Source organism: Dendrobates tinctorius, unplaced genomic scaffold, assembly GCF_039654945.1.
Source record: "Dendrobates tinctorius isolate UK_male_01 unplaced genomic scaffold, ASM3965494v1 ptg000245l, whole genome shotgun sequence".
NCBI lineage: Eukaryota > Metazoa > Chordata > Amphibia > Anura > Dendrobatidae > Dendrobates > Dendrobates tinctorius.
This window is the reverse complement of record NW_027361912.1, coordinates 7782558-7795126: the sequence shown is the minus strand read 5'-3', so window position 1 is coordinate 7795126 and position 12569 is coordinate 7782558. Positions and strand designations below refer to the sequence as shown.

At 45.5% G+C, this 12569-nt stretch overlaps 1 protein-coding gene across 1 annotated transcript in view; it reads left to right on the top strand.

The window, feature by feature from the left end:
• Positions 1-12569, top strand: part of LOC141060803 (protein CASC3-like) — a 40689-nt gene that overhangs the window by 21048 nt on the left and 7072 nt on the right. Inside the window, exons 2-3 of the mRNA XM_073557158.1 lie at positions 2112-2173; positions 4255-4366. Coding sequence (XP_073413259.1) covers positions 4303-4366 — 64 coding nt within the window. The 5' untranslated portion in view covers positions 2112-2173; positions 4255-4302. The remainder of the gene's footprint in view (positions 1-2111; positions 2174-4254; positions 4367-12569) is intronic.

Below are 12569 nucleotides of genomic sequence, written 5' to 3'. Positions count from 1 at the left end.
TCACCCCTACCCTAATTCAAAATACCAAGGATTGTCTGTCTGCTGTCTCTAACATCATGTCCTCCCTCTATCTGAAACTAAGTCTCTCCAAAACTGAACTTCTTGTGTTTCTCCCCTCTACTAACCTCACTCTACCTAACATCGAAATAACCCTGGAGGGTTCAACCATAACTCCCAAGCAGCATGCCCGCTGTCTTGGAGTCATATTCGACACTGAACTTTCCTTTACTCCCTATATCCGATCACTCAGTCGCTCTTGTCACCTGCATCTTAAAAACATCTCCAAGATCCGACCTTTTCTCACCTTTGAAACTGCTGAGACTTTTACTGTCGCTCTTATTCATTCTCGTCTGGACTACTGCAACTCTCTTCTGATCGGTCTCCCTCTTACCAAACTTTCTCCTCTCCAATCCATATTGAATGCGGCAGCCAGGGTCATATGTCTGTCCAGCCGCTTCACCGATGCCTCCATCTTGTGCCAGTCATTACACTGGCTACCTATTCGCTACAGGGTCCAGTATAAACTCATCTCTCTCACCCACAAAGCTCTCCACAGTTCTGCACCGCCTTATATCTCCTCTCTCATCTCTGTCTATCGCCCTACACGTGCCCTCCATTCTACAAATGACCTAAAACTAACATCCCCCGTAATCCGAACCTCGCACCTCCATCTCCAAGACTTCTCTTGTGCTGCTCCAGCTCTCTGGAATGCACTTCCCCAGATGATCAGACTGATACCTAGCCCTGACCTATTCAATCGCGCTTTGAAAACCCATCTCTTCAAACAAGCCTACCACATCAACGACTCAGTAAACTAACTTTGCCCTGTTCCCTCCTTCCAAATATTATTCTGAATCTGCACCCTACTATTCATCTGTCTCCACACCCTTCATGCACATGATAACTGCACTTGATACTTGACTATTGCACTTAAACACACGGGCTGATGACCGGATCATGCAGCTTTATATGAAAATCCCTATTTATTATAATTGCCAGACCTGAATTAACAAGCATTTCTCACCTACTGTGTCCCCCCATTTCCTTGTAGATTGTAAGCTTCGAGCAGGGACCTCACTCCTAATGTCACTGTTTGAATTGTCTTAACTTGTATTGAATTTATTGTCTGTACATGTCCCCGCTTAATTGTAAAGTGCTGCGGAATATGTTGGCGCTATATAAATAAAAATTATTATTATTATTATTAGATAGATTATAGATAGATAGATAATATATAGATAGATAGATAATAGATAGTTGGATAATAGATAGATAGATGTATAGATAGATGTATAGATAGATAGATAGATATATAATAGATATATAATAGATAGATAGATGATAGATAGATAATAGAAAGATAGATATGGGATAGATAGATAGATAGATAGATAGATAGATAGATAGATAGATAGATAGATAGATCAATAGATACTATATTTTCTTCCCCGACACTCTGGTGTAAGGGAGGCTGACTTCTCCGGGCCGTTTGGTTGTGACATCTCTCACTGTGGATTATGATGCGGATTCTTTCTTGTATTCTTGGTATAATTACGTGTAATTTTCAGAGTTTCGTGTGCGGTGACTCAGTATCAGTCACCGATTCCTTTTATTGTCCTAACCCGGGGTCACTCAGTTTCTGTCCTGAATCTTCCTGCTTTACTACTTCCAGGAGAGGATCTATTACATTTTTCTTTTTTTTTTTTTTCAACAAATTTCACAGCACCTTGAAAAAGTATTTCTACCCCGTGATCTTTTCCACATTTTTTTCACGTTACACCCACAAACTTAAACATATTTTATTGGGATTTTATGTGATGCCAACACTAAGTACAACATATTTGTGAACTGAAAATGAAATGATACGCGGCTTTCCAAATGTTTAAAAAATATATATCTGAAAATTGGGACTTGCATTTGTATTCAGCCCCCCCGAGTCCATACTTTGTAGGGCCATCTTTCGCTGCAATTACTGCTGCAGGTCTTTTGGGGTCTGTCTCTCCCAGCTTTGCTCATCTAGAGGTGACATTTTGCCCGTTCTTCTTTGCACACTCGCTCAGTGAGGTTGGATGGAGACATCTGTGATCAGCAATTTTCATATCTTGTCACAGAACGGCCGTTTCGCGAGTGATTGCTTCAAAGGGTCCAGGACTGAATATCCGTTTTCAGCTCGGTGAGTGCCGCTGTTTTTCTCCTTTTTTGGCGATATACATAGATGTGATTCTTGAAGCTGAGTACCGTTAACCCGTTGAATTTGGCTGCTACACTTCAGTACAAATAGGGGACCGTCATCTACAGTTGTGAACGGGGACATATTCTAGTGTAGCTCTACTTTTTCTTGTTCATTGCATTTAAGAATTAGCTTTGGCAGTATGTTTAGGGTCCTTGTCCTGTTGAAAGTGAATCTATGCCCCAGTCTAAAGTCTTTGACAGCCTCTTACAGGTTTTCCTCAAAAATTGCCCTGTATTTTGCTCCAACCATGTTCTCATCAACTCTGACCAACTTCATTTTCCCTGCTGAAGAAAAGACTCCCAACAGCAGGATGCTGCCACCACCATGTGTGACGGTGGGCATGGTGTTTTTTAGGGTGATGTGCAATGTTAGTTTTCCGCCACACATAGCGTTTTGCATTTAGCCCAAAAAGTTCTAACTTGGTCTGATCTCAGGAGACTACCTTTCCACATACTAGCTGTGTCTTCTACGTGGCTTTTTGCAAACAGACCGTATAAATCGGACAATTGCAATCCGATAAAAAAAAAAAAGGTACTGCACTCAGACCAATGTTATTCAATCAGGCAGCGCTGATCTGCATATTTGTTCTCACCTGTATTTGCAGTGAGAAAAAAAATCGCAACATACTCTAATTTCACTCCGAATTCGAATGGGTGCGAGAAAAAAATCAGATGCCGTATGGACTATCAGAGTGGAATCCAGTTTTTCCGGATACATTACAGGAAGCTGTAAATGGTCCTATAAATTTGTCTGGTAACAAGACATACACATGCTCGAACCGCCACTCCATTCGTTCTCTATAGGGCTGCTGGAAAAAGCCACGCACTGTGCTTAGAAGTCCCCATAGAGGATGATTGGAGCAGAGGTTAAGGACGCGCACTGCAGCTCCATTCTACTGGGATGAAAGTGCCCCGTTAAGGTGATCATTGGGGTTCCCTGCTTTGGTACCCCACCGATCTAGTAGTTATGTTAGGTTGAACAATAAGAAATGTTCACTAGTTGCCTGCTCCTGGCCCAATGGATATTGATCAGTGCGCACTAAAGAAATCACACCACAGACAGTCGGATGTAACCTCTCTTTGATCAATCTATGGCACAGCTCCAAGAGACTTTATTAATCCAAACGTAGGTTTATATATCCCCTGTAAGGGGACTCGGTTAGCTCTAAAATGGGAGTGTTCGGATGTATTCCATTGGTTAGTGGGTTGGGCAGTGAGCTAGCCCATGGGTGGATCCATGAGGTCATCAGGCTGAGTTGGTCCATGAGGTCATCAGAGTGGGCATCATCGTGGGCAAATCCATGAGGTCATCAGGGTGGGCATCGTCTTGGATACCAGCACATGGAGTACATGGTGTGTGGTGAAACAGGAAATGGCAGCCATCCTTAGTGTCACACTTTGATCTGAAAAAGCTCTTGTAAGGTGAAATAATACACTTTATGGGTAGTTCCTCTCAATCTCTTATTTCTTGAGGTTAATTAAGTATCTGATCTTAAGGCTTTCCTCAACAGTTATCCCCCTATCTTCTGTCCTCTTCCAGGCAGGTGACGACTTCCTTTCACCGAACATCCCCGTAAATAACTTGGATACAAGTTTTTTTTGTTGTTGTTCTTTTCACATGTAAATAGGTTCAAAAGTTTGTGCTGCTTCATTTCCTATTATATCATTAAAAGAATCACAATTCTCTATTTCTTGACACAAAGCTCCAAATCCCACGGAAAACTAGGGATATAAAAGATACTGGCTTGCACCTACCACTAGGGGGTGATTAGTACAGACTCAGTATGCAGTAAGCTCCTGAGCTCCCTCTGGTGGTGGCTGCAGGCAGTATATTATCTTTTAACTATGTCTATGTAGGGGTTTTGGAACTCTGTATTGAAAAAACATTCCAGGTGTGCATGAAACAACCCCCAGGTCCTTCCGTACAAGTAGATCAAGAACGCAGTGGTGTTAACCAGCAACCAAAAAAAGAGACCCTGTTTTCATCTTTGTTATATGGTTCTCTCACCCCTACCTCCGCAGTTTGAAGCAGAACTGAGTGTCAAACAAAGAGCCTTGGACAATTCGGACATGCTTAGTAAGAGGCAGATTGCTTGCCTGAAGAACCTCCAGCCAGCGGCACCCAGGAGGCAAGGTATGAGGATATAATGTGTAGTGCTCATCATAGCGTAGTGTACTGAGCTGTCATTACTTTGTTATTGGGCTGCAAACCAGAAATCTAGGCTAGACATCAGGGTGATCGTATAGTGACTTCTCAAATAGTAGCCACATGGCACATACATAGTGATAACCTCATTGATATGTCACATTCCCCCCATATTCAAGTACCTGTCACGTGTTTCTCATATACAGTGCTGTAACATTCCCCATACCCCCTGCCGCTGCATGCCACTCACGAGTATCTGCCATATAATCCTGCATACGTTCCCCCATATTCATTGCCACAAGATAAGTACCTGTCACATGCTTCATATTTTAAGTGATGCAGTATCACCCCATGTGAAGTGCAAACGCAAGCCCCACCACACAAGTACTCCCTCATATACACTATTGAAAAGTTCCCCCATGTGCAGTGCAGGCAACCACCTGTCACATGCTCCTTATATGTAGTGCTGCAGCATCCCCTTATTTATAATACAGGCACATGCCACACATAAGGATCTTCCACATGTTCCCTGTATACATTTCTACTAGATTCCCCAATATACAGTTCAGCCTCATGCCCCACAGAAATTCTTCATTGCTTGCAAAAAAGGAGATGACCCAAAGGTTACGTAAGGTCCTGGAGTGGGGGGGACAAAAACCAGTACCATTTTGATCAGGCTGCCCGTCTTCCATAAACTCCACCGGCTTTGACATTTCTTCTTCTCCTTAAACGATGCCTGCCTTTACTTCTTCAGCAGGCAATCACTTATGCCTGTTCATAGAATTTCAAGGAGATGATGATATTATTATTTTTTATTTAACACTTTTCAGCTCAATCTCGAGCCATAGTGACTTGACGGACGAACGCTCTGTAGGAAGAATGATCTTCTGCTAGCCTAGATGGGTCCGTCAGGGTCTTCTACGTTATTATCTTGATGGTATCAAGCCATCAGTTTGTTGGTCTTCCTCTTCGCCTTGTTCCTTCTATTCTTCCGACCATAATGTCCTTCTCCAGTGATCGCTCTCTTCATATGATGTGTCCAAAGTAGGCAAGTCGTAGCTTGGTGATTCTTGCTTCAAGTCACATTGGGCTTGATTTGTTCCAAAATTGATTTGCTTGTTCTTCTTGCCATCCATGGTCTTGATAACATCCTTCTCCATCACCACATTCCAAAGGTGTTGATTCTTCTTCTATCTTGATTCTTTACCGTCCAAGTTTCGCATCCATAAGTTACTACAGAAAAGACCAAACTATGTACGAGCCGTGTCTTCGTCGCCAGTGAAATGTTCCTCAATTTGAAGACCCTGTCCAGTGACTTCACTGTTGATTTACCTGTAGCTATTCTCCCATTGACTTCCGGTGTTTTTGCTGCATCTTGAATGGTCATTCAGCTGAGTAGGTTGAAGCCTTTACAATTTCCAGTTCCACTTCCAGTTTGTCGCTGTCCATCTCAAATGTGTCCCGGTCATACCTGGCAGTAGTCAATATCTTTGTCTTCTTTGTATTCAGTAGGAGTCCCATGTTAGAGCTTTCCATCTTGACACTCTGTTATAAGTCCATCTATACTTGTTGCTGTTAATGTTGTCAGATCAGCATATTTTAAGATTATTGTTGATTTATCAATCAATTTTGATTCCTTCTTCTTTTTCAGCAAGTCCAGCCTCCCTGAAACTAGCTTCTGCATATACACACGTGGTCAAAATTGTTGGTACCCCTCGTGTAATGACAGAAAAACCCACAATGGTCACAGAAATAACTTGAATCTGACAAAAGTAATAAATAAAAAATCTTTGAAAATGAACAAATGAAAGTCAGACATTGCTTTTCACCCATGCTTCCACAGAATTTAAAAAAAATAAATAAAACTCATGAAATAGGCCTGGACAGAAATGATGGTACCCCTGTAATTAATGTTACAAAAGGGACATGTTAGATGAAGGTGTGTCCACTAATTAGCATCACAGGTGTCTACAATCTTGGAATCACTGAGTGGCCTGTGTAGACGGCAACAGATACTCACTGTGCTGTTTGGTGACGTGATGTGTATCACACTCAACATGGACCAGAGGAAGCAAAGGAAAGAGTTGTCTCAGGAGATTAGAAAGAAAATTATAGACAAACATGTTAAAGGTAAAAGTTATAAGACCATCTCCAAGCAGCTTGATGTTCCTGTGACTACAGTTTGCACATATTATTCAGAAATTTAAGCTCCATAGGACTGTAGCCAACCTCCTTGGACGTGGCATCAGGAGGAAAATTGATGACAAATCAAAGAGATGGATAATACGAATGGTAACAAAAGAGCCCAGAAAAACTTCTAAACAGATTAAAGGTGAACTTCAAGCTCAAGGAACATCAGTGTCAGATCACATCTGTCGTTGTATGAGCCAAAGTGGACTTCATGGGAGAAGACCAAGGAGGGCACCAATGTTGAAAAAAAATCATAAAAAGCCAGACTGGAATTTGCAAAACCACTTGTTGATAAGCCACAAAGCATCTGGGAGTGTCAGGACTCTAATGTCAGGACCCTGTCAGCGTCGGCAAACTGCCACGCAGGGCAGGGTGACTTACCCACACTATGGGAGAGCACGGGGTCCAACACTTTAGTGATGGTTCAAGCAGACAGGACCTGCGGCACAGAAAATAGTAAGGAGTCCCAGGACCTACGATCAGGTGACTGCAGGGGGTGGGGCTTAGCGTCCTACTGCTGCAGATGATGTAATCTACCTACTGCAGGGCAACTGTTGTAGAGGAGAGGAAAACGCAGGTCAGACAAGCGAGGGTCGTACACGGAGAGGGCTGTGCGGTACCAGAGGGACGAGCAGAGAATAGTCAGGTCACAGGCAGAGGGTCATACACAGAGAGATAGCGCAGTACAAGAGGGACAGGCAGAACTCGTAACAGGGACAGAACCAGATCAAAACCAAACAAGCAACAAGTTATCAGGCACAAGGCACACGTACGCACGAGGTCAACTAACTCAGCCGAGGGCAGGAGTATAACTGACACCGGACCTAGGTCGAGTGAGCATTAAATAGCCGCCCTCTGCCAGAGAGAGGCAGAAACAATTTTACCCCTGTCTGACCAGGATGGGCCAAAGACAAAACCCCATCCTGGATCATGACAGTACCCTCCTCTCAACGGGGGGCCACTGGACCCCCGGGTTTCTCAGGATACTTGGCGTGAAAGGCCCGGACCAACCGATCCGCATGAACCGATCGAGCAGGAACCCACGACCGGTCTTCAGGACCGTAGCCTTTCCAATGTACAAGATATTGAAGGGGACGACGTACCAACCTAGAGTCAACAATTCGTTCCACCTCGTACTCATACTGCCCGTCTACCAAAACCGGTAATGGGGAAGACACTGATCCCTCCCCACAGGACCCCACAGGTTTCAAAAGGGCCCTATGGAAAACATTGGGGATCCGTAGAGATGGCGGAAGACGCAACCGAAAAGCCACCGGGTTCACTGCTTCGGTAATTTCATAGGGACCAATAAATTTAGGTCCAAGCTTCGCAGAGGGGACCTTGAGCCTTATATTAAAAAAGAAAAAATGCCGGCTTACCCGGTTGGTTCAAACGATAAGTTGCTATACTGTATAGGCTCTCAGCAACGGATAATTGACAGGAGCTCTTGCCAACAAAATGCGAAAAGGAGATGAATCCAGCGAGCCAAGTTTGAAGTACGTAATGTTACTCTGGACCTCCCGCCATACCTCCCCCAACCGCTGGATAGTCTCATCCGCCCCAGGACACCCAGAGTCCAAACGGGAAAACTCTCCAAAATGTGGATGAAACCCATAGTTGCAGAAAAAGGGAGATGTACCCGTAGACTGGTTAATGCGGTTGTTAAACGCAAACTCGGCCAAAGGTAAGGCAGTACACCAATCATCCTGTTGGGGTGAGGTCAAGCAACACAGAATTTGCTCCAGAGACTGATTGGTCCGCTCAGTCTGCCCATTAGTCTCTGGATGGTAAGCGGATGAAAAGGACAGACCAATACCCATCCTCTTACAAAATGCCCTCCAAAATCTGGAAACAAATTGTACTCCACCCAGCAGACACCACATTCAAGGGTACCCCATGCAACCGCACCACATGATCAACAAACAATCTGGACAACGTTTCTGCATTAGGTAGAGCCGCCAAGGGTACAAAATGTGCCTGCTTACTAAACCTGTCCACCACAACCCAAACGACGGTGTTACCCTTGGAGGGGGAAAGGTTGGTTATGAAATCCATGGACAAATGAGTGCATGGACTCTCAGGAATTGGCAGTGGTACCAATTCCCCGGCCGGCCGGTTATGGGGGGTTTTCGCACGGGCACAAACATCACAAGCAGACACATATTCCCCAACATCAGAGGCTAAAGAAGACCACCAGATTATTCTAGCGATGGCCTCCCGGGTAGCCGAGATCCCTGGATGTCCACCCAGAACTGAGTCGTGGAACTCCCGGAGGACCTTGAGACGAAATTGAGCTGGTACGAAAAGTTTATCCACCGGCTTAGCCAGAGGTGCAAGAGACTGGGCTTCCCGAATCTCCCGTTCCAACACATTACAAATACCTGCCACCACCACCCCGGGCTGAAGAATGGAGGATGGAGGTTCGGGGGGGGACACCGGATCTAGACTGCATGACAAGGCATCAGCTCTGACATTTTTGGATCCTGGCCGAAAAGTGATAAAGTGGAATCGGGAAAAAAAAAGTGACCATCTAGCCTGTCTAGGAGTCAACCTTTTAGCTGACTCAATGTAAGCTAGGTTCTTGTGGTCCATAATTACGGGTATAGGATGGACAGCCCCCTCCAAAAAGTGCCTCCATTCTTCAACGGCCAACTTCACGGCCAGAAGTTCTCGATTCCCAACATCATAGTTTCTCTCCGCAGGGGAGAATTTCTTCGAGAAAAAGGCGCAGGGTCTCAAATTAGTCAAAGTGGCGGGTCCCTGGGACAATACCGCCCCCACCCCCACCTCTGAGGCGTCCACCTCAACAATAAATGGTTCAGAAGGGTCAGGTTGAATAAGAATCGGAGCAGACCTGAAACATTTTTTTAAAAACTGAAACGCCGCTATCGCTGCGGCTGACCAATTCTTGATATTGGCCCCCTTTTGAGTCATGTCTGTGAGGGGTTTAACCACCTGTGAGAACCCCCTTATAAATTTGCGATAATAATTGGCGAATCCTAGGAAACGCTGCAGAGCCTTCAAATCACAAGGTTGAACCCAATCGACAATGGCCTGCACCTAATTAGGATCCATGCGATACCCCTCAGCAGACACAATGAATCCCAGAAAAGACAGTTCCTGAACAAAAAATAAACATTTCTCTAGTGTAGCAAAGAGACAGTTCTCCCGAAGCCTTTGGAGAACTGCCCGAACATGACCAATGTAAGTCTGTTTATCAGGTGAGTGGATCAGTATGTCATCCAAATACACAACCATAAAACGTCCGAATAAAATCAGAGAACACGTGATTGATGAAATTTTGGAATTCCGCTGGAGCATTGGTCAGACCGAAAGGCATGGCCAAATTGTCAAACAACCCTTCAGTAGTGAGAAAAGCAGTTTTCCACTCATCTCCTTCCCGGACTCGGATAAGGTTATACATTCCCTGTAGATCTAATTTCGAAAACCACTTAGCTCCGGACAACTGGTTGTACAAATCAGGAATAAGTGGGAGGGGATACGTATTTCTCACAGTTATCTTATTTAACTCTCGAAAATCGAGGCATGGGCGCAAACCACCGTCTTTTTTCTTTACGAAAAAGAACCCCGCTGCCACGGGTGAGACAGAAGGACGAATGTGTCCCTTACGGAGACTCTCAGAAATGTTTTCCTTCATAGCAGCCCGCTCGGGACCCGAAAAGTTATACAAGCGGGCCTTGGGCAATTTAGCACCTGGAACCAGGTCAATGGCACAATCAAATGGGCGGTGTGGTGGTAAAACTTCAGCCTTTTTCGGAGAAAACGTCCGTATAGTCCTTTAGGTACTCCGGAATACCTTCCAGAGCAATGGACGACACAGACACAGTAGCAAGACATCTTTCAGAACAATAGGGACCCCATTTAACAATGTCCCGAGATTCCCAATTAATCACAGGATTATGTAATTGTAACCAGGGGAACCCCAACACCAGTCCCGCAGGCAGGTTGTCCATAACAAAGCATGAAATATGTTCCTGGTGCAAGGAACTCACTTTAAGGAGAAACTCCTCTGTAAGAAATATGTAATTCTTAGCCAGTGGTGTTTTGTCAATGGCAACAACATGGATAGGAGTCTTCAGCCTAACTGTCCCTAACTTACACCTGGACACCAAGTCAGAGTCAATAAAGTTCAACGACGATCCGCAATCCATGAAGGCAGAAGTGGATGTGGAGACACTCCCACAACAAAGTTCCACTTGCAACAACATTTTTGAAAATGGAGAAAAAGGTACCTGAGAGCCTGGGTGACCTCCACGACAATCACACGGGCTCAGCCGCTTGTTGGTCAGTGGACAGGAGGGGCAGTCCTTTTCCCAATGTCCAGAATCGCCACAGTGAAAACAGCATTTTCCCAAGCGCCGTTGTCTCCTTTCTTTCTCCTTGAGGTCGATGGTTCCCATCTCCATGGTTTCCAATGTAGGACTGGCTCCCCTTCTTTGGGAGAATAACGGGGTGTCAATCTCCATCACTCCCCTCGCCCGTAGCCTGCGATCCATTTGGACGGCCTGTGTCATAGCCTCCTCCAGGGAATCAGGCGGAGGGTGGAGAGCCAAGGCATCTTTCAGATGTTCAGACAGGCCTCTACGGAACATACCCCGGAGGGCGGCATCATCCCAGCAGACCTCAGCAGCCCAGCATCTGAACTCTAAGCAAAACCACTCGGCTGAGCGCTTCCCCTGGCACACACTCATCACCATGTCCTCAGCCATACGCATCCGATCAGGCTCATCATAAATATGCCCCAGGGCCTCAAAAAATGCATCCACAGTCATACGCTCAGGGGCAGTGGTCGGAAGGGAGAAAGCCCAAGCCTGGGGGGCTCCCCTTAACAGAGACATAATGACCCCCACTCTCTGACTTTCATCCCCAGAAGAGTGTGGTCTCAATAAAAAAAAAACTTACAGCCCTCCTTGAAAACTTTGAATTCCTTTTTATCTCCAGAAAAGGTATCCGGTAACTTAACCGGAGACTCAGGGGAAATTAATGTAACATCCCGAGCCCCCGATGATAAAACCCCCTGCACAGTGTCAGCGATCAGCTGCTGAGACTGAGTCAGGGCTAGTTGTTCCCCCAGGAGTTTCTGAGACATCTGAGTCAGGTGCTTTACCTGCTCAGAAAGAGCGTGCATAGGATCCATCACATACACAGGAGAAGTGGAGCGGAGAAAAAAAGAAAAATGTAACGGTCAGTTATAATGTCAGGACTCTAATGTCAGGACCCTGTCAGCGTCAGCAAACTGCCACGGAGGGCAGGGTGACTTACCCACACTATGGGAGAGCACGGGGTCCAACACTGTAGTGATGGTTCAAGCAGACAGGACCTGCGGCACTGAAATTAGTAAGGAGTCTCAGGACCTACAATCAGGTGACTGCAGGGGGTGGAGCTTAGCATCCTACTGCTGCAAATGATGTAATGTACCTACTGCAGGGCAACTGTTGTAGAGGAGAGGAAAACGCAGGTCAGACAAGCGAGGGTCGTACACGGAGAGGGCTGTGCAGTACCAGAGGGATGAGCAGAGAATAGTCAGGTCACAGGCAGAGGGTCATACACAGAGAAATAGCGCAGTACAAGAGGGACAGGCAGAACTCGTAACAGGGACAGAACCGGATCAAAACCAAACAAGCAACAAGTTATCAGGCACAAGGCACACGTACGCACGAGGTCAACTAACTCAGCCGAGGGCAGGAGTATAACTGACACCGGACCTAGGTTGAGTGAGCATTAAATAGCCGCCCTCTGCCAGAGAGAGACAGAAACAATTAACCCCTGTCTAACCAGGACGCGCCAAAGACAAAACCCCATCCTGGATCAAGACAGGGAGAATGTCCTATGGACAGATGAGACAAAAATGGAACTTTTTGGCAAAGCACATCAGCTCTATGTTCACAAATCGAAAAATGAGGCATATCAAGAAAAGAACAATGTCCCTACTGTGAAACATGGAGGAGGCTCTGTTTTGTTCTGGGGCTGCTTTGCTGCA